At 54.2% G+C, this 24,118-nt stretch overlaps 10 protein-coding genes across 10 annotated transcripts; 5 read left to right on the top strand and 5 right to left on the bottom strand.

Moving 5' to 3' along the window:
• The first annotated feature begins 142 nt into the window (after positions 1-142).
• Positions 143-2,711, top strand: P153DRAFT_335490 (WD40 repeat-like protein). Its single transcript, XM_033665657.1, has 4 exons — positions 143-669; positions 723-1,251; positions 1,425-1,601; positions 1,702-2,711. The coding sequence occupies exons 1-4, from the start codon at positions 220-222 to the stop codon at positions 2,580-2,582; spliced, it is 2,037 nt and encodes a 678-aa protein (XP_033525680.1). The 5' UTR covers positions 143-219; the 3' UTR covers positions 2,583-2,711.
• A 3,787-nt stretch (positions 2,712-6,498) lies between these two features.
• On the bottom strand, positions 6,499-8,204 carry P153DRAFT_286319 (SFT2-domain-containing protein; the record flags this gene model as incomplete). The annotated part of the gene is made up of 5 exons (XM_033663457.1): positions 6,499-6,651; positions 6,792-6,877; positions 6,950-7,014; positions 7,387-7,513; positions 7,982-8,204. The coding sequence occupies 5 exons, from the start codon at positions 8,202-8,204 to the stop codon at positions 6,499-6,501; spliced, it is 654 nt and encodes a 217-aa protein (XP_033525679.1).
• Positions 8,205-9,463: 1,259 nt separating this feature from the next.
• Positions 9,464-10,007, bottom strand: P153DRAFT_191820 (uncharacterized protein). Its single transcript, XM_033662438.1, has one exon. It carries the CDS (start codon positions 9,906-9,908, stop codon positions 9,591-9,593), a length of 318 nt encoding a protein of 105 aa, XP_033525678.1. The 5' UTR covers positions 9,909-10,007; the 3' UTR covers positions 9,464-9,590.
• Positions 10,008-10,784: 777 nt separating this feature from the next.
• Positions 10,785-12,676, top strand: P153DRAFT_335486 (uncharacterized protein; the record flags this gene model as incomplete). The annotated part of the gene is made up of 1 exon (XM_033665656.1): positions 10,785-12,676. The coding sequence occupies exon 1, from the start codon at positions 11,018-11,020 to the stop codon at positions 12,674-12,676; it is 1,659 nt and encodes a 552-aa protein (XP_033525677.1). The 5' UTR covers positions 10,785-11,017.
• Positions 12,677-13,582: 906 nt separating this feature from the next.
• On the bottom strand, positions 13,583-14,642 carry P153DRAFT_383402 (uncharacterized protein; the record flags this gene model as incomplete). The annotated part of the gene is made up of 2 exons (XM_033670228.1): positions 13,583-13,914; positions 14,486-14,642. The coding sequence occupies 2 exons, from the start codon at positions 14,640-14,642 to the stop codon at positions 13,583-13,585; spliced, it is 489 nt and encodes a 162-aa protein (XP_033525676.1).
• Positions 14,643-14,803: 161 nt separating this feature from the next.
• P153DRAFT_364889 (cytochrome c oxidase assembly protein COX19) lies at positions 14,804-15,953 on the bottom strand. The gene is made up of 4 exons (XM_033667700.1): positions 15,797-15,953; positions 15,649-15,683; positions 15,438-15,552; positions 14,804-15,329 (listed from the first exon to the last, which is right to left on the bottom strand). Exons 1-4 carry the CDS (start codon positions 15,847-15,849, stop codon positions 15,200-15,202), a joined length of 333 nt encoding a protein of 110 aa, XP_033525675.1. The 5' UTR covers positions 15,850-15,953; the 3' UTR covers positions 14,804-15,199.
• Positions 15,954-16,899: 946 nt separating this feature from the next.
• P153DRAFT_355109 (tRNA ligase-like protein) lies at positions 16,900-19,362 on the top strand (the record flags this gene model as incomplete). The annotated part of the gene is made up of 1 exon (XM_033666553.1): positions 16,900-19,362. The coding sequence occupies one exon, from the start codon at positions 16,900-16,902 to the stop codon at positions 19,360-19,362; it is 2,463 nt and encodes an 820-aa protein (XP_033525674.1).
• A 342-nt stretch (positions 19,363-19,704) lies between these two features.
• On the top strand, positions 19,705-20,031 carry P153DRAFT_383399 (uncharacterized protein; the record flags this gene model as incomplete). The annotated part of the gene is made up of 3 exons (XM_033670227.1): positions 19,705-19,864; positions 19,927-19,961; positions 20,017-20,031. The coding sequence occupies 3 exons, from the start codon at positions 19,705-19,707 to the stop codon at positions 20,029-20,031; spliced, it is 210 nt and encodes a 69-aa protein (XP_033525673.1).
• A 117-nt stretch (positions 20,032-20,148) lies between these two features.
• P153DRAFT_383398 (uncharacterized protein) lies at positions 20,149-22,734 on the bottom strand (the record flags this gene model as incomplete). The annotated part of the gene is made up of 1 exon (XM_033670226.1): positions 20,149-22,734. One exon carries the CDS (start codon positions 22,732-22,734, stop codon positions 20,149-20,151), a length of 2,586 nt encoding a protein of 861 aa, XP_033525672.1.
• A 281-nt stretch (positions 22,735-23,015) lies between these two features.
• On the top strand, positions 23,016-24,085 carry P153DRAFT_364887 (uncharacterized protein). Its single transcript, XM_033667699.1, has one exon. It carries the CDS (start codon positions 23,156-23,158, stop codon positions 23,795-23,797), a length of 642 nt encoding a protein of 213 aa, XP_033525671.1. The 5' UTR covers positions 23,016-23,155; the 3' UTR covers positions 23,798-24,085.
• The last annotated feature ends 33 nt before the right edge of the window (positions 24,086-24,118 follow it).

Genomic DNA, 24,118 nt, shown 5'->3' with positions numbered 1-24,118 from the left:
ACCATTTTGGATTGTAGACTTGCTTCCTCAATCATCATCGTGTAGATTCGAGGAAAGGCGAGTGTCAAAGACCGAGTGGAGGAATCCCTGCTCTCCCTAGCGTCAGAGCTTCAACATTGCCAGAGCTTCACAAAGACCAACACCACAACTCCGTATTGACGCCCCACAGCGCAACGCGTAATACAAGACGCGAGCTTACGTGATTGTTAGTCGCTCAATATGGCGCCTCCAACCCGAGCCCGTCCGCTCGCAAAGGCGTCCTTCTCTCCTGCTTTCTCGAAGCTCAAGACGTCCATCTACATCGACAATATGCGGCCTGGAAGTGCTGTGTCGTCGTTACACTACATTCGCACACTCTCATGGAATGCGTCAGGCACATTCATCGCGACAGGTGCTGCAGACAGGACGCTACGCATATGGAACCCCGAGAAGACGAATGTCAAGAACTCGACAGAGCTGCGCACGCCAGGCGCAACAGGTGCCGTCTCACTCGAACGCGTCGCTTTCCACCCGATCAACGAGAACGAGTTAGCCAGCTGCAGCACGGATGGCATGGTCAGGTTCTGGGACATACGCTCAAAAGCTAGTGTGGGCGAGGTCAAGGTTGGCGAGCAGCCCTTCACGCTGGCCTGGACGCCTGATGGGACTGAGATTGTTGCTGGGAGAAAAGTAAATTGCTCGCCCGCCAAATACATACCCGGTGCTGTGCTGATTAGATGCAGGATAACACGTTGGTGTTGGTTGACCGGGCAGCTCTGCGCGTCATCTCCGAGCACCGTCAGCCAGTACAGACAAACCAATGCGTCTTCGACTGGTCGGGCAACCACCTCTTCATGACCAACGGCGACGGCTGCGTCAAAGTCTTGCGCTACCCTTCCTTCGAGTCCGCCCTCACGCTCAACGCACACACGTCCTCCTGCTACGCCATCACCATGTCGCCAAGCGGAGAACACATGGCAGCAGGCGGAGGTGACGCCCTGGTCTCGATATGGGACACACAAGAATGGATTTGCGTGCGCACCTTTGACCTGACAACAGAACCTGTTAAGAGCGTCGACTTTTCGTTTGACGGAAGTTACATTACTGCTGGCTCCGATGACAAGATAGAGAAGAAACTGAAGATTGCACACGTCGAAACGGGGGAGATTGTGCACACCATCAGCATCGCCAACCCGGCGGCGCATGTTGCCTGGCATCCATGTCGATACATCCTCGCGCACTCGGCGGATAGCCAAGGATTGAAGATTGTTGGTGGCATTAGTTGAGGACATCTCTACCTCACGACTCGAGTCGGGCGTTTACACGGTCACGATACCCCTTCGCATTAAATTCTACGCATGAACTACTCCCATTACCACTTTCCCGGTTCCGCGGCCTTCTTCCGCTTGTGAGTGACGCAATTCCGACATTCCACTGCGGGAGAGCAAATACCGACGTCGACATTACCCTTCTCATTATATCACTGCCCGTCGACCTCCAAATTCCTAGATCCAACACCGAACATTCCAACATACCAACCATGGACGTCACAGCACCCTTCAACCCGGCGGACCTCTTCTCGGCCAAAGGACTGGTCGTAGTAATCACTGGAGGTGGCAGTGGTACGTTGCTGCTGTTCCCAAGCTACCCCTGCATACCCCGCGTTCAATCACCATGACGTTCATCGTAGCAATAAATTGTGATACAAACTTACGGTCTCAGGACTCGGAATCGCAATCGCATCGGCGCTCCATCAAAACGGCGCGTCGAAGATTTTCCTTCTTGGTCGCCGCCTCAATGTTCTCCAAGACGCCGTCAAGACCCTCGAATCCTCGCCCTCAGCACCCAAGTCCTCAACTTGCGTGATCTCTGCTGTATCTTGCGATGTCGCTGATCTCGAATCTGTGAAAGCAGCCGTAGCACAGATCGAGAATGAGACTGGATACGTAGACGTGTTGTTCAACAATGCCGGCGTCGTAGGACCCAAGAACGGACAAGAAATCTACCAAGTCGATTCGATTGACAAGTTGCGCGACGCAATGGTGTCCGGTTGGGATGGCTGGTCAAGCACAATGGCGATCAACACGCAGTCTGTCATCGGTGTGTCGGCCTCGTTTCTGCCCTTGTTGGAGGCCGCGAACATGCGCCGAGGTTGGGCACCAGGAAGGGTCAACGGTCCGGGCAATACTCGCGAACAGGACAAGTCGAAGCTGGAGGCCATAGGGGCTGACGCCGACGACGACCGCATGGCGCACATCATCACCGTCGCCAGCGTAGCCGCGTTCAGTCGATGGGTCTCTGCCGGCCTTGCCTACAACGCAAGTAAAGCTGCGGCTGTGCACATGGGCAAGATGATGAGCACATTCCTGAGCGAGTGGGGTGTTCGTAGCAACGTTATTGCGCCTGGGCCCTACCCAAGCGAAATGACAAAGATGAACGAGAACCGATACGCCACCAACCAGCTCCCGCAAGGCAGGATGGGGGTTGCAAATGATATCGCGGGGTTGGCTTTGTTCCTTGTAGGAAAGGGCGGTGCGTACCAGAATGGGACGATGCAGCTTACTGACGGAGGGAGGGTGGGTGTGATTCCAGGTACATATTAGGTTGCTGTTCAGGGGCAAGGCTTTTGTAAGCTATGTATTGTAGTTACTTGCGTGCTCTCGTTTGTTTGTTTTACTTGTGATCTGGATGTGGGCTGTGCAGCTTTAAACCAATTTACATATAAACACGACATCACCAAGATAACTTCAAAACAGCGAGCTTGCTTCCTTCCGCTCCGCACATATTGACAAACGCAATCATTCAGCTGCCATAAATCTATCGAATCCCAAACTCAGAAATGACCAACTGTCCTTCTTACAACATCATAACAAGTCTTTATCCCATAGATCCGAAACCTGCCATCATAAGACCGATGCACGTCTCAACATCCGTGCCCGCCGCAATGAGTGAGTTCTTCGACATAAGACGTGAAAGTCGATCGCGGCTTTTATTATACCTGCCGTTTTCAACAATGGTATTATACACCGCTTTGTGAATGAAGACTTCACGAAGAACACCTCGATGTGATGTTTCCACTTATGAAGGTTGAGTTGCAATGTGCAGTATGCAGTATGTAGGGTTGCGATGGGACTTCTTCTAGACACTGAGATGTTGGGTGAGAGGAGGGAAAGGACAAGGTACGGAAAGAATTCGGCTGTGTTCGAAAATGTACACATAGAAAATTTGGGTCGATCTGCTGTGAACACAGTGTGATGTTCACGTTAGTCAGTTTTGTAGTTTTCGTCGACTATGGACAGGAAAGAAGTTGTCCGGTTACTCTATTATGTATGTAAGCTCCTTCTATAGTCCTTCATAGTATATACAATTTTCAAGAGTATACAACCTACCTAGGTTAGGGTTGCTTTCAACAGTGTATTCCAGGAGGTACGTTATAGTTCAGTGAGAAGAAACTATTCAAAGGCTGGCTTTCCTTTGTTATTTGTATCGAGAGTGATAAGTCACTTGGTCCAATATTTCTCACTTGTTCATCTCATGTGTTTTTGGCTGATCGGTTGAAGTGACAGCGGTGTTCTGTATGCTGGTCGTTTTGCTCACTTACTCACAGTCGGCTCATCTTACATTCTGGGTGTTATCAAAATACCCAATCTTCTTGCTTTTGACTTATAGGACTTCATGCCAGATGTGGAGCTCGGGATAGGAAGGGTCAACAAAACACCTATCATGCCTCGGATCAACGTAGAAGATCGGGTAGTCTGGCTGCTAAACGTGGCTTATGGGCCACGCGGTTTCCCCTTGAATTTCAACCGGGAATAAAAAATATGCTCAAACATGCACGTACCGAAGCACAGTCAGAAAGCTAAGAGCACCGGTAGGTGTGGATAAGTTAGGGATGGATTTGCGAAAATGTGTCCCGAATTGCCGTAGATATCCTGAGATTCTTGATGACTAGTAGTTCGTAAGCACAAACTACGCGTGAAGATCAGAAGCCACGCATACGTATAGTATAACATAATGAGAATCGCCCAAGACGTCGACACCCATAACCCAACACAGTAAGCACTCCGGTCAGCTTTCGCAAGCCACCTACCTACCACCTGCACATCATCGTGCATACAGGCGTAGTAATTAATCCCAGTCCACGATCGACCGAAACCCCTCCACCGCCTTTCGCCATGCTGCTCAAAATCCGTATTCACACTCCCCATTCTTACCCAATCAGTATCCCCGCATTCCAACAAAATCCATCATCTCCAAGCCTCCAAGCACGCACTCGCTCACCCTCACCGATCAAATACGGGACCCGCGGAGCCACAACATACCTTACCTACCCAACGAAGGGAGCTGGGAGTGTCGCACACGGCTCGGCCGCCACCACGGCACTCTTCTTCCCCAGTCGTATCGCGCGCATACACGAGCCTGCACGACACAGATTCGAGGTCCCTAAAAAGGAGCGTGAACGCGTCGAAACAGGAGGGCTTTGCGAGATCGGACGCGCATCGGTTTAGGGATGTATGTATGTAAATATGTAAGTCCGAGGTCTTTTGGCAGAACCGTGTAGGAGATCGGCAAGTCGTGTATCGGCAATCTATTCGTGCTACCTAGGACTTTTTTTTCCCTATCGTTGCGACGGGTAAATTCACAACCGTGGCCTTGTTTCGGGAAGGAATAAAGTAGGTAAGTTTGATAGTGGTGAGATGGTGATGTAAATACATACATACATGGCCCAAAGCGATATATGCAATAAACTCTATGTATGTCTCCATGTCTATACTGCGCCACCACGCAATACCAAATACAACCCTTTGCCACCAATCAAGCAAGCCCCAACACCAAAAAGTGATCCGCAACATATTCTTCCAAATACTCAAACTCCAAAACCTAACTACCCACACACACACAGGAAAAAGTCACGATGCCGCAAGCTGAAGAACCTCAAGACTCATGTCGTCATACACCCACAAATACCAATATATCGGCAGCCCAGCCCCACCAAACACCGTCTCCAGCGCCTACACACATCTACACGGTACAAAATATACACCACCATCGAAATCCCACACAGCCTACACAAGAAAAGCAAGACCGCGTACCGCCACCCAAACCCCTTCTGTCTCTTTCTATTCCCCCAGTCTACCACTCAATTACTCAATCAATCTATGTATATGCAGCAAGGTCAGTCCGTCCGTGCAGCGCAGTGCAGTGCAGCGCAGTGCATCAGATACGAGCGGAGTACATAGATCTGATAACCGCTCTACCCTGCGTCGTATATTTTGCCGTCCGACAGTGGCGTCATGCAACTAGCATTGTATCCCTGCATCCCATCGATCCCTGTCTGTAGGCCCACTCAACCCAACCCAACCTAACCCCACCCCGCTAATACGGGAGCGAGCATCACCACCAGTAGCAGTGGTAGTAGCAGCAGTAGGCGAACCAGAGGTATGTCGATCATGGGACGCGATGGCCCCGCATATTCAGTCCGGCCGGTCTGTTTTCGCGACTTGGGAGATGCGGTGAATAAGGCATGGCATGTATGGCGAGGCTTTGCGGTGAGGGGGGAGGTTGGGCGAGAGATGCGCTTGCGCTTGCGCTTGCGCTTATGCTTGGGGAGTTGAGCTAGGTGAGTGTCGAGCGAGGAAAGCCGGGGCTAATGTTGACGTGCAGTGCGGTGCAGTGCAGTGCAGTATGCGAGCGGGCGCTCTGACGTTGGGCTACTTGTCTATCTGTCTGCCTTAGGTACGTACCGATTGGAACATGTCAAGATCGAGCGGGTGTGTGCTAGTTAGTTGGTTGATTGGCTGGTTGGCTGGAACGACTTAGGCAGGTTTTCGAAACAGTAGCAGTTGTTTTGGGTTTGGAGAAGTATTGGATTGCGCAAGCAAGGTGGGCTCGTGCTGAATATGGTAATGTGGACTTTTGGACCGGATACTTGCTTGCTTGCATGCGAGAGTCAGAAGGCCGATAAGATAAGCTCGACAAGGCGGGGTGTGTGTGGAGTGAAGGACGATGGAAGTAAGACATTGACAAACATATGCACTCGTGATCACAGAACATAGACACACTGCGCGAGATGGAGGTGCCCTAGTAATCCTTCACGTGAACATATCTACACTGATATTCTGCAGTTTGACTTCACGAGATAACGCGAGGGAGCTACACAAAGGGGAGTGTGGCAGAAAGTTGGAAGATGTGGCGCGCTATACCCTAATCTGGAGCCATGTGTGCCACTCTTCTCAGGGAGCATGTGAGTAACGCGCCTACCGATCAACGACGAGCTGATCTCGAGCCACAAGACGGAGGTGCGCGTGACGCTACGACGCAATAAGTAGAGCAGCGACAGTATCAAGGGATATTTCAGCTGAGTAGACGGTATACTTCAGGGATACCATTATTGAGATCCTTTGAAAGGGGGGTTGTTGTATGTGGCGACGCACGTTCTACTGTCTTGTCTCGGGTATATTGTTTGAGGATCCGCAAGATAATGCAAGTTGTCGTACTGGTTTGTTTTGCAGTGCCATCTTAATCATTCATCCATGCTGCAACACGGTTTCCTCCAAAGCGCGCAGCGAATCGCAACCCGGTTGACCCCATGGGAAAGTAGGAGACGATATACCAGACCAAACAAATCAGCTGTGCGATGACCGCGACGAAGGTGAGGATAGTGCTGTGAAGCTAATCACGCGGACATTTGTCAGTAAATCTGATTCGCGTCGCCAATCCAAGTTGGTGAGATGTGGGTGGGAAACGACAGGGTCTACGCAGTGTGTGGATTGTTTTGCAAGGGTTAAGGACAACAGGGATCAATGACTTACGCCGAGAGAGAAGTAGAGAGTGAGAGCGATGGTGCCAAAATAAGCACCCGTAAACGGAAGCCTCGGACCAGATGTAAGATGGTGGACTGGATGAATTGTCAGCAACAGTATTTTCAATCAAAGTGTATGACCACTGCTGAATTGAGGGCGAGGCTTACAGTATTGCATGGGGCCCATCAATACACCCCAAGCTCCTAGGAAGAGAACACTTCCCATAGACCATCTGAATCAGGCAAAGATCGTTAGCACTAGCGCCGTTTAAGCAATGCGCATGGTATATGTGAGAACGAGGTTGGATTTAAGCAAGGACGCTGCTGCTGCACGTTGCAACGCGCCGAACCTTACGCCCGCATGATCGCTGTGGAAGGCTCCGCACGATCGGCGGTGGCTAAAACAACTATTCGTCGAAGCCGATAGAAGAAATGATAAATCCTTGAACGAACTGCATGAGTTCGCATAGCCGGGTACAGTACTTCGAAACAGAAGCGGTGTGTGCTACTGCCTGATTCGCCTGTGACGATTTTGCGAGAGCAGGCTGAAGGCAACTTGCGCGGCGGACTTTGACTGGTTTGGAACGAAAGTGCTCAAGACTTACAGGATGGCAAACTTGCGCGGCCTAACGATGAATACGGGAGTGAACATGAGTCCGACGCAGGTAGCAAACAATGCCAAGGCTGCAAGCAAGAGACCGCCAAAAACAAGCAGTCGGTCCCACCGACTCACTGCCGAAAGTTGTCAGCAGAGATCGACAAGATTGATAGTCGAACGATTGGGCAGGTATTTTGCAACCAAAACAGGGCATGCAGGAACTATCTTCTGTCACATTCACTGCCGTTGCCCGGTCGAGAATGGTAATGCAGGGCCAGATGACAGCCGCAGGTCTCGGAAGAGAGAAGCCCACAGAATCCAAGATGCTGTTTTGAGAAATTCGATATGCTGAAACATGTGTGGAGAAAGGGAGTGGCTTTGACTAGAAGTGAAACTAGCTTCACCGCGGTGTCTTCTGGTGCAGTCACGGGGTGACAATACGACTCATTATAGCACTCGAACATTTTGAGGGCGATCATACTCTGGCCCGCAGTATGTAGGCCTCACGATATCGGAGTGCCTCCGAAGTGCATCAAAAAGTAAAGTGCGTGCATCAAGACGCTTGCAGAGAGGTTGCCACATGATGAAAGATGGAGACTTACGCGCAAACCAGCCTTCCTCCTCTTCTCTCCTTGTCGGAGCCGGTAGAGGGGCGCCGGGGTTTGTCTCTGTGATGGGCAGTCTAACATAGCCCCCTTCTCCAAATGGGTTGAGGTTTTGGATTCTGCCCAGCAGTGAGGGTGGTGACGTATTCACGGACAGTTCTGGCTCCCTCCTGCTCCAACCCAGCGAGTTCATCGAGTCGCGGAATGAGTTGGAAGCCATATCTGCTGCTTGGACAAGATCAAAAGCAAGGTAGTCGACAGGGGGGTTTGAAGTGTGTGTGGAAACTTGTTTTGCAGCGCAGGAGTAGGATGGCTGGAGCTGGTAGTGGCGAGCCTGAGATGCAATAGCGTGTGGATAGAAGGTTTACGAGAAGCCGCAGCAGGCGACACAACGATACAAACAGATGGTTGCCCAGGCTAGCTGCTCAGGGCCTCGGTAGTCAGCCTAATGCTGATGTGGGAATGCTGTCGACGATGGGAGAAGTTGGACAGCTGCGAGAACGGGCCGGAGGATTTCGTGCAGATGATCTTCTGCGGTGAGAGAGGCAGAGGCCCAATGACTGGTGCGCGAGGCCGTCTACGCGTGGTGGTGCTGGGGCGTCGACGGCGAAGGGGGCACTTGCGATGGGGACGGCGTGGAGGACTCGGCAAGGCAGGCCGTGGTGGGGGTGATTGGCTGGCGCGCCGAGCAGAGGGACGCGTTGGGCTCGTAGGGGTGGTGGAGGTGGAGGGTGGTGGTCTCGTTAGTGTAGTCCTGGCAGGCGTGCTAGGTCGCCTTGGGGGGGGAGCTCGGTCGCGTCGGTCGCCTCGGAGCAGGTTGCAGACGGACGAACGTGCAGACGAACGCTGCCATGACGAATGCGCTAGGTGGTAGGACGACGGGGTCCCGCCCCATGTCTGGGACTAGAACTACTCCATGCTGAGCCCACCGCTACGCGCACGCCCGCGAGTGTGGCCAAGGCTGCTCGCCCGACTGTTGCTGTAATCGATGTTCGGCGGAATGTTGCGCGCAAGTCGCTGTGAGTCACATCGCGCCCTGGATCCTGGAACCTGTCTTGCACGCGTTTCTGCTTCCATCCAAGACACCTCGCCCACACCACCCACTGCGCCTGCGGGTGACCCTTCCAAGGCCGAAACGGTCGCGAAGGACCGGGGAGGGCAGCAATACGGATGCCTGCATAGTCGTAATCGATCAACGGGGCGGGCATGAGCCACAGCGCGACTACGGCGAGCAAGAGAGCCGCGCTCAGCGTAGAGTATAATATGCACGAGTGCCCTGCGTTGCTGAGCGCCCAATAACCCTCCAGCCCCTAGCCCTCTGCCCGTCTGTGAGTACTTGATATATATATTCATCCCATATTGCCCTCCACGCCGGCCCGAGCTCCCTCAGATACCTCTCTTCACCACCTTTGCCCCTACGCCCAGCACGCCCAACTTGCACCACCGTCCCCGCCAACACCAGCCGTCTCCCAGCTACACCGCATCGTCGCCGCTTGTTCTTTTGCCGTTTCGTGCTCGGTTGCCGCGCCCCGCCGGTCCTGTGTCCAGCGCCCTGATTCGCTCGCCGCCCGACCTTCTTGGCGAGCCGCGCCTAGCGACCATCCTTCTATTCTCTGACCGCCTTCCGGTCTGGGTCCTCCTGTCTTCGCTTTAGGTGTCCAGTTCTCCTCTCTGGAGTCTGTTGAAAAGACGAGACCTTGCTCACTCTGCCCTCTGCACAGCACCGACCGTGCGCTGGATAAGACTGGGGCATTCTACCCGCACCTATCCCCGCCATACCCTGCCGATCTACTCTATATCCCACTTCCCACATCCCACCTCCAAATCCCGTCCACTGTTTCACCCACGCCCGGTTCCACAAAGCCTCAGGAAGAGCGCGCACTCGGCCTTTGAACAGCGCTTCTGGTCGACGTCTGTGCCGCATTTCTGCCCAAGGCTGCCTACCACTCCTCGTGTCGACTCAGTAAACAAACCTGTAGCACCCACCGCCTTTGACGGGTTTGCTGTTCTCGACCACTGCACGTAGCCGACAGCAATATCCCACTCCAAGTCTCGAAGCCAGTGCATCCGCCGTGTGCCGCAAGCCTAGTCGTTGTTGCCCTCTTCACAGTCGCAAGGTGAGTCAGCCCCCCCACCGCTCCTTCCTCTTCCACCACCACCACCACCACCACCAGTCAGCCTGGCCGCAACGCATATTCCCAACGGCACTGCGGCTCGGTGTGACTGTTTTGCCGCTTTGGCTGCCTGTGCCACTTCTCCACAGCGCCGGAGTGCAGCACGGCATCTGTCCGCCGTCGCTCGCCTCGCTGGCTGCCTGCCTGTGCGCCACACCTATGCAACCAACCTTGGAACTGCTCAACACTTCTCTTCGGTAGACGCTAACACTCTTCTTTCCAGGCCCGTATCGACCATCACCGCCACGAGCACTCACCACGCCTCCCTACAGAAAGTCCTCCCTCAACAGGTGCAACAATATCTACATCCGGTGAGTCAAACACTCCAGAGGGACGTTGTATGCATACAGAGACGCGGGCCTAACGCCTATGAAGCAGGCAAATTCTAGCCTGATCTCGAGAACACACAGGGATTGCTAGTGAGCATCAAGCATCACAAGCGAAGACCCTAGCTTGCTTCAGTGTCTTGTGTCCTCTGCAGAGCAATCGACTACCAGGGTCCTTATATGATCACAGACCGTCTCGTGTTGCAATCATCTTGCAAGCCTGCGAGTGCCTTCCTTGGTCACTTGCTCGATTCGAAGACAGATCGTTTCAGATCTAAGAGCCTAGGGACCGATACCGGCCCTCAGTCTCATACATCCACATTCCCGGGTCATCGCAACATCTAGTAATGCCAATGCCCAGTAAGTAACACCCCAATCTACACTGTCATGAGAGTAGTCCTCCTGTCTTGCACCTGTTCTTATATTGCGACACTCCGCCTGCACCTTCCTTCCTCCTTGCACTCTCCTATCCGTCTATTTCAATCGTCTTTCCAACAGTCTCTCCAACCGTCTTTCCAACCGTCACTTTCGTCATGTTTTACGAAGCCATACTGACTGTCCCTCAAGCGGACGCTCTCTTCACTCCTCCGTCTTCCTACTCTCCTCAGAAAACCCTGGCCAGGCTGGACCTTCGATTGGACTCACCCTCTGACGACGCTCTAGACGCTGATATCTTTAACATGCTCGGCACAGGTTCTCCTCAGCCATTTATCAAAGAAGAGGTCGACGAGCTCCAGTTCAACCCCAATCGATTCATGGCCCAACCCGGATTCGACATGAACCAACAATACGGCGGCCAGCAGTTTGCCTCTGCTCACGACCACAATGGCATCAACCCATCTGATCTCACCATGCACATGAATAACAACCAGTTTGGCTCAGCCAGCTATATTCATGGTGCTGCAAATATTGCAGACGACGAGCTTGCTGATTCGCTTGGTACCTTCGACCAGCAACAGGGATTCAACGACTTCAACAACCAGAACAGCGTGAACCAACAAGACTTCTTCCACGGAAACGCCGGTGGCTCCAACATGAACCAAATCTACTCAAACACGCCAGACGATCTACCTATCCACAGTCCGTTTGTTCATCCTCAGGCGTTTGACTTCAATCAATACCAATCTGCGCCACATAGAGCAGCATTCCCTGGTAGCATGCAGACAGGCTCCATGCGACAGCGTATGGCGATGAGCAGGACCGGTTCTGACAGCCGCACTCCGATGTCGCCAAAGACCCCGGCCATGGCTGGGCTTCATCTGGGCACACCCGATTCGGGCAACTTCGCATCCCAGCCCATCATGACCAACATGCACCGCCATCAGAAGAGCGTGTCTGGCCAGTGGGATGGTACCCCCGGAAGTGCTCACTCCTGGATTGATTCACCGACACAGTCCCCTCACACTACGACGATGCATCATCAACAGATCTCCGAAGTTCTGCATTCAGGCAAGCATGCTTCATTACCTAACAAGGTCGACATTGGTCAGACGCAGGATGCCAAAAAGCGTCGTCGCCGTGAATCTCACAACCTGGTGGAGCGCCGTAGGAGGGACAACATCAACGAACGAATTCATGATCTGTCCCGTCTGGTCCCACAACACCGTCTCGAAGATGAGAAGATCCGGAAGCACATCAACAACAACGGACCTCTTTCACCAACCCTTGCTGCCACTGGCATGTCACCTCCACAAGCAACTTCCCTTCTGGCTGGCGGCAGCGGAAGGCGGGCTGCTGGAAACATTACACAAGGATTGCCGATGGAAGAGAAAGACAAGGGACCCAACAAGGGTGACATTCTCAACGGTGCTGTCAGCTGGACTCGCGATCTCATGTGGATGACGTACAAGAAGATCCAAGAGTGCGAGGAATTGGCTGCCCGACTCCAAGAGGCTACCGGTGAGGAATGGCCTACCGAGCAAACCGAGGACGAGAAACGCATGAAGACAGAGATCCTGGATGCAATGGACAAGAACGGCACCGGCACCTTCAGGTACTCTCGAGGAACCGGCTCAGGCCTGCGAGTGCCCAAGCATACCAATCTGGCTGGCGAATCCCTCAGTCAAATCTCGCCACAGAGTCTCAGCCCAGGCATGCAGAGCACCGGTAGTGGATCGGGCTCCAACCAGCCGCAATACTGGTCAAACCAGAGCCTCAAGGAAGAGGATGAGTACGGCATGGACATGGGCTGAGCACTTCCAATCTCGTTCCTCATCAGGGTCTCCTTCCCTTTACGTCGTTATTGCCTTTCCTGTTTATGATACCCCGCGACATCCCGCACCCCATCCCGCATACAGCTGGTGCACCTGCCAAGAGTGGCTCAAGCTTCCCATGGCCCCCGCCTTTTCTACGAGTCTTGTCGCCAGGGACCGCTTCCAACGACAGAGATCACGCTGTCGCTTGCCTGTGCCACTCCCGCATGCCGTCTGTCTCTGCTGGCCAAAGACCGACGAAGCTTCCAGCCTACATCACGACACTGCCCATCTTCTTGCATAACATGTATCGACCCCTCTCGTCATACACCCACTTCCCTGGCGTTCGGAGTATTACATTTAGCATAGCCTGTGACAGACACAGCTCGTCTGTTGTTTTTATCTTTTTGCTTTTCTTTTCTTATCCGCGAGGCTTTTTCATATCGCCACTCGAACATTTATAATACCTGTATTTCCTTATACACGGGGGATGGTTAGCATGATTCTGTGCATTGAGTGGCGGTGTTATGGGAGTTGACATTACGTTGCATACGGAGAGAGACTGCTAGATGCGTTGCAGACTATCGGATGATAGCAGCTGCGATCGTCATAAGGGTGCTAGGTATTTGTTTTTTCGGTCGCTTTTCGGTGCTTTGTTCTTCCACATCCACGGGGCTGGTTATTTGCGTTAGTTTTAGCAATGTCATTCATATCAAATCACACTCTGATACATATTGCAAATGTGGAATGGAATGTGTGTGTCTACGACTAAGCTACTTACCTTTGGAATACTAGTTAACGACTACAACCACTTGACTCTGTAGCCAGACAATAAACGCCACTCCGTTGAAAGCACACACTACTCAGTCACCCACAACGCCTATCTACCTACCGCCACCACCACCCTCAGTAGCGCGAAATCGTGTCCCACGCCGTGAACCACCGTGGCGTAAACCTAGCTTCCGAAACCGCTGGCAAATGATGTGGTGTATTGTGGCGTATAGGCGGATGGTGTGGCTGGTACAGATAGATACACATGTGGAAGTGGATGTAGTGTCCGATGATGCAGGTATGTCTGAGAAGGGGAGTGACAGCTGTCGTGGCGAGCTCGTGTGCGTGTGGGTTGGGACGGAATGGAATAGAGACGGAGGGATGGCGATTCTGTGCTGTGCTGTGCTTGACACCATCCTCGTGTATAGCGGATTGAATAAGGGCGTAGATACACTGCGTGTTGGGTGCTGAACTGTGTCTGGGGAGTGTGCAATGTGAGTTTTGCAGACGGGCGTTTTTGCCGCAGCCGTTGATGGGAAGGTGTGCTGTCTATTGTTGTGTTCGGGCGGTGAGCTTGCTTGTCAAGTGTATGTATGTATATGTTTTACAGCACGTTGATAGGTGTGTTGGGCTTGTAGAGGGTGTATGGGCATGACATGTGCTGCACTACAGCTGCGTTTGCATATGCAGTGGTTTGTGGAGAAGGGAGACAGCTGGGCGATGTTCAGACAACCTGCTATCACTTCGTTGATCAGTCCAATTGTCTGGTTTGCTCGCACATCATACTCTCTAATCCATCATCGCTTTTACAACACAGTCTCAAAACTCACAACACACCACTACAAGAGTCAGCCAACCGCCCTCGCACAACTCTAACCTCAAGTCCAAGAACAAACTAATCAACAAAGCCCATCCACCACCGACGTCACGATCGGAAGGCACCCAGTGTTTCAAACCTGCCGTGCACCGTAGCCGCAAAGTAAAGCAAAGCCCACGGTGCACATGAAGTCTAAGACCCAGCCCGGGCCGCACACTTACACAGGGATGAGGGGAGCTCGGCAGTGTCAGGGAGCGGGATGTACGACGTCCCACATAGATCGGCGGAGTGAGGTCTGGGTCTGGGTGTGAGGCGGGGCAGGACAGGGCAGATGATGGGTGTCTCGGGCGCTATGGGGGTGGTGAGCTTGGTGTTCATGTTTGCTCAGGCTGCATGACAGAGTATGGGAAGTGTGGCTGTGATGGCAAGGAAGTTTGTTTCATAGATATTGGTATTCGCTATGAGGTCGCGGAACATGATGTTCGCTGCCTGTTGAAAGGGTCTTTAGGTCCACGGAATGCTGTGGTGGCTTGCACTGCCTCGGAACTCACCTGCTGTGGTGCGACTATGTCCCGCGTCATGGCTGCCTGCAGGCTACAACATCTGCCTGTTCTGTGACTCCAGGCTGTCTGTCCCTTGTTGCGCCTCTTGTATTCCCCCCTCTGCTTCACATGCCAGCCTCGTCGGTTTGTGATCTTTGTCTCGTTGCGAGTTCGCATTGCGAAAGGGGACACGGCGTGCTGCAGTGCTACCGGCCTAAACTGCCGCAATGGCGGAAATATCGGACACTTTTATTCCCAGTGGATTCTCGTGTCTCATTTGATGGAGAGGGTGTGAAGAACAACCTGGCGTCATTGGTAAATGCATCAGACGCTGCTGATCCACGAGCCGAGAGACATCTTCGAGACTTTTCGCCCTGATGGTGCCCGATAACTCTACGACGTGCGAGGTTGATTTTGTGCTTGAGATTGTGGTGTTTGTGATGGATTCGCAGTGACCGCGCTGGGGTTATCGCTGTCGTCACCAAACCCGAGGTTTCTGAACGAGTCGGGAGCCATGAGATTCCTGATGATGAGTTTGGTCAGTATGGTCATTTTCGAATTTACAACCATCAAGTGGCTTGTTTCAAGTATGTATAGTCCAACAAGGAAGTAACGAGAGCTCATTACGTACCGATCCATGCGGCAAGACAAATACGACTTGGAGAGGTTGCGGCATTCGTCGTCGTTTGTCCCTCGATGGGATTTAATGCATTTTAGGTACGATAGCATGATATGCTTGCACTCTCCTAGAAGACAGGATTAGTCGCCAAGGAGAATATAGAGCTCAGGTGGGTTGAGAAGCGGTCTTCGTCATGGATGGATAGTTACAAAGGGGAGCGTACCATCGTGATCGAGAGGAAATGAACCGCGCTCAGGTCTGCATAGGCGATGCGAGTTAGCAGAAAATCCTCAATAAAAGTACTTCAGGTGATTGCAGGAGTAGCGGCATCGCAGCGCAGCACAATGATTGACAAGTGAGCGTTGACATACGGGTTTGGCCTTTGGATCTTCTGTCCCAGTCCTGCTCCGCCAAAGGAAGCCATATCTGGATATCAATTGGAGTCAGCTCGTAAGCAAGAAAAGTTACACTATGCTGCAACCAGATATAACAACGGTGTCGTCGTGGATGAGGAACTCCAGGCAAAGCAGCGGGCGGGATGCATGATGTTCAGCTGGCCTGTGCTTTGTCGCGTGTTGATGGTTCGTTCACGGTCCCTGCAGATCTGGGATGACGCACACTGTGCATTGCAGCGCGGCTGTATCGTAAATCAACATCGTATGGACTGGTGGGAGGGATTTGATTGGCAGGGGGCGATGCATCTATCAATTCGGGGGTAGGTTGTGGTAAAGATGTTGATCTATCTACGTATATTTTATTGCTGATCCTCTGTGTGTTAGTATCACTGCTCTTCCTATCTCGCTCAAATCTTGGTCTATACGACTCTGCAATACTAATACTAGGCTTCGTACATGTCAAATGCGGAAGGTGATTGGGGGATGGATGTTGCAAGGGAGGAAAAAAGGAGATACACAAGTGAGTGACAAGAATGACGAAAATTGCAGTTGTAGTATCAATGCGTATTTGGCTTCTATAATTACGTTGAATGTTAATCAGGAACTTGGTCTATAAGGGCATTGTTTTGGACGAGACAATGAAGAATGAATGATTAGAAATGAGTGTTTGTTTCCCTCTCGATGTTGGTCGAAGTGGGATGGATGGACCCCGCTGCGCCACAGCCAGAGTCAGAGCGGGTCAGCCCTGTGATCTCATCGCCAAAATGTACAAACACACGAGCACAAATAAACACTGCCTCGAGCCTAACGCGTTTGCGCCCTTTTTTGTCTACTATTTATCGTGGCGCATGGAAATCTGTTAAGGTGCGCCCTTGGTTGTTTGAGTCATCGTGACAGCACATTAAGCGTACATGGCAGTGGCATTCAAATACCGCCTTCCCTTCCTTCGTTGTTCCTCACCTTCGCCTTTCCCCCAGATACTTCAACGCTTGAGAAGTTCACACACGCTCTCCACGCTCTCACTCCCTCGTCCCTCCCCATTCGCACTCGCACGAGCATCAGCACCCACATTCGCAACCATGGCGCATCGCAGCACGGCACCGTACGCGGCGCAGGATCGAAAAGAGATCCTCGCCTTGGTACAGGCCCTGGACGGTCACACAGGCAAAAAGGGCAAGGGCGGATTCTCCGTCCGCAAGCACACCTTCACATTGCCCACCGGCCGCACCGTCGACTCGTGGAAGATGCAAGACTGGGACTACAAGAAGGCGAATCTGCCCACATATGCGCGGGGGCTGTTTACATACAAAACTATGGACGGGCAGGTCGAGATCGCTGTGAGAGGATACGACAAGTTCTTCAACCACGGCGAGGTCGGGAAGACAGAGTGGAAGAATGTGGAGCGGGACACGAGGGGCCCGTACGAGCTGAGTGTCAAGGAGAACGGCTGCATCATCTTCATATCCGGCCTGGACGACGATACGCTGCTGGTCTGCAGCAAGCACTCGACGGGCGCGCGAGGCGATGCGGAACTCAGCCATGCCTGTGCAGGTGAACGCTGGGTTGAGAGGCACATCGCGACTGTGGGCAAGCGGAAGGAGGACCTGGCCCGCACACTACGCGCCATGAATGCGACTCTGGTGGCTGAGCTTTGCGACGACGACTTCGAGGAGCACGTACTAGCATACACCCCCGACCAGGCCGGCCTGTATGTCCACGGCCTCAACCTCAACCTGCCCGAGTTTGCCACATACCCTGGACATCTGGTCGACAAGTTCGCAGATGAGTGGGGCATGAAGAAGGTCGTCTATGTCATGGAAAACGACATCCAGAACGTCAAGACCTTCCTCGACAAAGTCGCTGAGACAGGCAACTACGACGGACGTGACACTGAAGGCTTCGTCATCCGGTGTCAGGCACGAGAGACCGAGGGCGCTCCCTACGTTGACTGGTTCTTCAAGTACAAGTTCGAAGAGCCATATCTCATGTACCGCCAGTGGCGTGAGTGCACTAGAGCATTGATCGCAGGCAAGCCTCCCCGCTACAAGAAGCACAAGGCCATCACCGAGGAGTATCTCGAATATGCTCGAAGGCAGTTTTCCCAGAACCGAGGGCTTGCAAAGGATTACAACGCGAACCATGGCATTATCAAGATGAGGGATGATTTCCTGGCTGCCCGCGGCACAACCGGCGCAGAAATCATCCGACAGGAGCTGCAGAATGGAGCGACCGAGAGCAAGAACGTAGCGAGAGATATCGTTCTCGTGCCCATCGCCACTATTGGGTGCGGAAAGACTACACTGGCTCTTGCGTTGGTAAAACTCTTTGGCTGGGGCCATTTCCAGAACGACAACGTCACAGCGAAGAAGGGCCGTGGTCAGGTATTTGCCGACACCATCTCTGCCATGCTGGTCACCAATCCTGTTGTGATTGCAGACCGAAACAATCACCAGAAGCGCGAGCGAGACCAGATTATCACAGACATTTCACGAACGGCACCTGACGCTCGTTTCGTTGCTCTACACTACGTCCACGAGCGCTCCAACTACGATGCTATTCGGACTGCGACACGGAAGCGCGTTCTCGATCGTGGCGACAACCACCAGACCATCCAGGCGGGATCGAAAGGCTCGGGTGAGATCATTCAGATCATGGAGGGCTTCATGCATCGATTCCAGCCAGCCGATCCCTCAGAAGCTCCAGACGAGCTGTTCGATCTGATCATCAACATCGACCCGACTGTAGACTCGCGTGAGAATCTTGAGGTGATTATCAACAAGATGTTCGAGACGTACCCTGGTCTTTTCGAAGGCAAAGAGATGCCGACTCACGCCGACATGGACGCTGCGATCCAGTGGGCCATGGACGACTACAGGCCAGACTTCAAGATGGATCTGTCTCGCAATGGCGGTAACGGCAAGCAAAGCATGGCGAATACCCAGAATTGGAGGCAGCAGTCTCAGCCTGCAGCAAAGTCCAAGAAGGCACCGCGAATGGAGTACTTTTCCGTCAGTCTGGACCAGTCACGCATCACCTCAATCCTCGACGACCTGTTTAATGACAAAGACGCGAACACTGCACGCCTTTACAACCACATGAAGGAGGCTCGCCGCATCCAGCCCGAATTCCACGTCACACTCATTCACCGCGCCTCCGCGCCACAGAACCAAGCATACTGGGACAAGCTTATACAGCTCAACGAGAGCACCCAGAACGCGCAAGCCAACACCGGGGCCTGGGAACCCGAGCTCGGTAAATGCGGCGTGCACATGGAGCGCCTCATCTGGGACGACCGCATCATGTGCTTCGTCGTGCGGCTCGACGGCAACGCTGCAGAGGACCTGGTGTTCGAGACGACAAATCCAATTGCTCACGTTACGGTCGGCACGGCGAATTCGAATATCAAGCCAAAGGAGAGCAATGATTTGTTGCAGCGCTGGCTAGCGCAGGGATCTGGTGGGGAGACGGGGATCGGCGAGCTGAGCGTTAATGGGAGTGTGGTGCTTGACGGGAGTGTGCGGGGTGTGTTGGGGCGGTTATAGACGTGGAGGAAGGGTGAGGGGGTGGAAATGAAAAATGCGAGCATGTATGGCGTAACCAGAAGGCATCTCACCGCTGGTCACACATTACAAGGGGGGGATGAAATCACGACACGATAGTTTAAAAGCGTGCAAAAAAGTTTCTCGCATGAACCAGCTTCTTCATTCGAACCAAATAACGCATAAATTTCTAACACTGGTAACCGTACGTGCATGTGTGGTTCTTGGTGCTTGAACTGGTACCGCGTTTCATGGCCCACCACCACTCCCATAAAATATATGAATCCAAATCACTCCATCTCCCCTTCCCCTCTCACACCATCCCATCCCACCCCAGAACTAACAATGAAGTCCCTCGCCCTCCTCATCACACTCACTACCCTGGCAACACTCGTTACCACCGCCATGGCAGCAAACGCAAACGCAAACCCCCCAGCTATGCGCGACCTCCTCGATGCCGCGTCCAAAATGCAAGACCTGGAGGGGAAATGCGCGGTGCAAGCTTGTACGTGCCCCCGTTACAACTTCCCTTCCCACCCACGACATAATATGCTAATGAATTCGTAGGCAAAACAATGCATCCCAACGACAACGAGGAGAAGGTGTGCACTGTGGAGAAAATAGCCACCTACCGCGCAGCGTGTCGACGGATCCTAGTTTCCGCAGGGCTAGTGCAGGAGGGAGAAAAAGGCAAACTAAGTGCAGAAATGCACAGCCAGCTGCGTGAGAGTCTGGCGAAGGCGAATCTACAGATTAGACATAGCGAGCTATAGATAATAAACCCATCATCTACCAATGCCGCACAACAACCAACCACCCCCTCTCCCTCAGCGCCTGAAACACACCAACGACCTTCTTCCGCTTCATGCCCTCCCGTGGCGCCACATCCTCCACCGCGTGCCGCCCGTCCAGATGCCGCAGGAACACGGGCCAGTGCTCGCGCAGCTCGCGGCCGGGGATGCGCCCACTACCTCCACCATCGAACAGACTCTTGGGCGGACTCGCATTCTCGTTCTCGTCTTGTGTGGTGGTGTCTTCGTCGAAGGTCTGGCCGATGCGTTCGAGCCAGCGGGCCTCGAGGGAGGAGGCTTTTTGCGGGGAGAGGACCAGCGAGGGCGTGTAGTCTGCGGGGGAGATGGTGGGCTCGGGGGACGGCGGGGGGTTCATGTGCAGGGGTGAGGGACGGTGAGGTTTGTTCTCGCGGCCTGCGAGGGCGAGGGCGAGGTTGAGGTGTGAGGAGGGCGAGTCGGCGCGTGGCGGGTGCAGCGCGATGGTTGTGCCTGTGCTTCCTGCGTCTGAGACGGCGCGGGCGGGGGAGCCGCGGTAGTGCGGCGTGGGGTGATTGCGCGGGCTGAGGATGGTGCTGGCGTCCATTTGCTCGTCTGGCGGCTCGAGTTTGTCGCGCCGCGTCGTGGTGGTGGTGGTGGTGTTTGTAGTTGTGCGGCGGAGTGGCGTGGACGAGCGGATGGTGCTTGCGCCTGTGCCAGCGGAGAAGAGACTAGACCGCTTGTCTGACAGGATGGAGTCGGCAACCGACCCGTTATCGCTCATCAACTCCTTCCGTGCGTCTTCTGCTTTCTTGATCCGCTCCTCGCGCGCCATTTCCATGGCGACCTGGGCTTTGATCTCGGGCGTAACGCGCACCCATGCGAAGGTGCGCAGCTGCGTGACCCAGCCGCCGCGCATCAGCCAGGCGAGGATCTCCATGTACGCGTCGCGGTGGTCGGCGGTGGGGATGAGCTTTTTGTAGGGATACGGGGTGCCGGAGAGCATGCTGAGGATCTTGGGCAGCGTGGGGAGCGTGGGGAAGCGCTGGGCGTAGGCGATGACGGCGGAGGGCAGGGCCGTCATGTCTGCGTTGGGACTCACAATGTAAGTATCGCGCGGGGACAAGGGGGCGATGAGACGCGCGCGCCTCCAGTAGACGAGATGCGAGGCGATGTACTCCATGTCCTGGGCGAGGATGTTGTGTGTTTTGGAGATTTTGAGCAGCGACTTTGTGGGAACGATGGCGCGGATGTAGAAGGCGATGGCGGCAGCGTTGGCGGCCGAGTCACTGCCCAGATGCTTGATCAGCGTCTCTGCGTCGTCCAGCAGGAGCAGGGTGGCGTGCTGCGTCATGGGGGCCTCGTCCTTCTCCAGCATGACGTTGGACGTGGTCAGCCAGAGGCCGGGCATCTGGGGCTCGAGGGCGTTGGGCAGGTAGGGCGTCGAGTCGGGCTGGGGGATCTGGAAGGACGTGTTGAAGGTGGCGTCGAAGTGGATGTGGGCGATCTTGTCGTTGGAGATGGCGTCGAACATGGTGGCAATCGACTTGGCCAGGGGCGACATGGTGGTGATGTTGCGCCACGTGGCCGTGAGCGACTCGTTGGTCTCCTTTGCGCGCTGCTTGAAGTCGATGATGCGTTTCGACTCGCGCCACACGTACTCGAAGCGCGCCTGCTCGTACTTGAGCGCCTTTGCGTACTTGCGCGTGACGTTGTCGTACATCTCCTTGACGCGCTGCTGGTACTCGAGGGCGGGCGGGTTGAGGACGAAGACGACGTTGAACATGGTCATGTCCGGGTTGCTGTCGTGGGTTGTCGAGTTGCTGCGCGCGTCCGATGCCTCCGAGGGGGCTGCCGAGACGTCGTGGCCGTAGCCGGGCTCGAAGCCTGCCGGGTAGACAAATGGCTCTGCTATGGGCGCCCGCCCTTCTTCTTCGTCGTCGTATCCATCGTCGTCGTCGTCGTCGTCTTCCATGGCCAGCTTCATCAGGTGGCTGTCCTCCCTCGCGGCCTTCTTCCGCCGCCGCCGCTTCCGCTTCTTCCACAGCCCGTCGTCGCGCACAAACATGGGCGCGCCGACAAAGACGATGCTCTCGACGGCCAGCTCGAAGCGGCGCTTGTTGTACTCTTTCCCCGGGCTCAGCATCTTCTCGAGCGCGTCGACCTTGAAGCCCAGCACGGTGCCCCAGTCGTGGTCGCCGCCCCTCTGCCGGCCGCCCCCGCTCCCATCCTCGCCGTCCTCATCGTCCTCCTCGTCAATCGTCTCCTGCTTGCCCCACCCCGCCACCCCCAGCCTCGACTTCTCGCGCTCCCGGAAGCTGGCTCCCGTGCGGCCCGACGTGCGCCCCCCGCTCGTACGACTCCCTATATCGATGTCGCCATCGTCCTCATTCTCGGTGCTGCTGTCCCAGTCGCTGTCGGAGCTCTGCGACGCGACGCTCGCGGTTGTCGTCTCGTTGCGGAACCACGCTGGGTCTTTGGCCGCTGCGAGTGCTGCTGCCGAGGGGGATAGCGGCGGGTAGTGGAACACGAGGCGCGGGCCGAGAGAGCGCGATTTGCTGACGAGGAGGATCGCGTGGAGATTGGACGCGGGCGGCAGCGAAGTCATGTAGATTGGGATGGTCGTGGGTTGGTGGGTGGACGAAGGCGCGAAAGAGAGTTGCGGGGACCGGGGGATCTAGCTTGATGGAGATTCGACCTTTCACCCTAACATCACAAACTAACAAATCGCTGACGTATGGTTGGTGGACGAGCATATGATTGGGTCGGCCTGAGCTTATCACATGCTTGGAGGCAGGATGAGATGTGACGCTGAGTCATTTTGAAGATGGAACGATGCGACTACACGTAGGTTCGTTGTTGGCATATCGATGCCCATCGCCTGACATTGCCAGTTCACGATGCCGCATATCTTCAGCCACATTGTCATCATCCCAACACGATGCCTACCATACATTCACTCACACCCCCAACACCTTTTTAAACAAATCCTCCCCATTCCCCCACCGACCTCATCCACACAACCCACCATGATCCCGCTAACCCCCCAACCCCACACAGCAACCTACCTCTCGCGCATAAGCCTCTTCATCCTACGCGCCCCCCACAGCACACTAACCGCCGCCTTCGACCCCCACTCCAACTGCCCCATCTCCTCATTAACCATCACCCAACCCTCCCCCAGCCCCGCCACAAACCAAACCTGCCAAACCCTCCTCCGCATCCTGCACGATCCCAACGCTCGTGCAAGCCCCGCAACAATCCCATACGCACTCTGTCTCCTCCTCCGTTTCCGCGACGCATCCGATGCACTCCCCATCCCCTTCGCCCCGCCCCATTTGCTGATTACAATCGCCGTGTATATTAGTTTCAAGATCTTGAGGGACGGGGGAGACGCGCCGGGGCGTCCGAATCAGTATTCAGACAAAGTGTTGATGTGTTTTGGGGTTGATGCGTTGCGGCATTGGTGTTGGCATGTTGGGGTGAAGAAGCGGGAGCTGGAGGATCTAGAGAGGAATTTCTTGGAGGTGTTGCAGTTTAGGGTTTGGGTAAGGAACGAAGAGTATGCGAGGTTGGAGGCGAGGATGAGGGGGTTGTGGGAGGAGGTTTTGCGGTTTGGGGGGAAGTCGACGTTGCCTGTAGGGTGGAAGGGGATGGGGAGACAGATTTGAGGGGAGTGAGTGAGTATGCCTTGGATTGTGGGTGTGTTTTGTTCCCAGGTGTAGAGTCATCAGAGTGGTATAGTAGCCCCCGGCACGGTGAAGGATCAAGCAGGTTTCGCCTGACTAATAAAGTATCAGACAGATCAGAATTGCTGAGAATATGTTGTAGTATCTCTTCTTTGCTCTTGTCGGCCATCCATTTTACGCGTATTATTCCGTCCTCGTCAAGTCGTCGAAGACACAGGGTGACCATGTAAGAGGTAAATCTGTACCTTGTCGAGTATCAACAGTGGTATGTATCTGTTTACCCATCTCCGTTGCCATAAGTGA

The sequence above is a fragment of the Dothidotthia symphoricarpi genome (assembly GCF_010015815.1).
Source record: "Dothidotthia symphoricarpi CBS 119687 unplaced genomic scaffold P153scaffold_6, whole genome shotgun sequence".
NCBI lineage: Eukaryota > Fungi > Ascomycota > Dothideomycetes > Pleosporales > Dothidotthiaceae > Dothidotthia > Dothidotthia symphoricarpi.
This window is presented reverse-complemented; position numbering and strand designations above follow the sequence as displayed.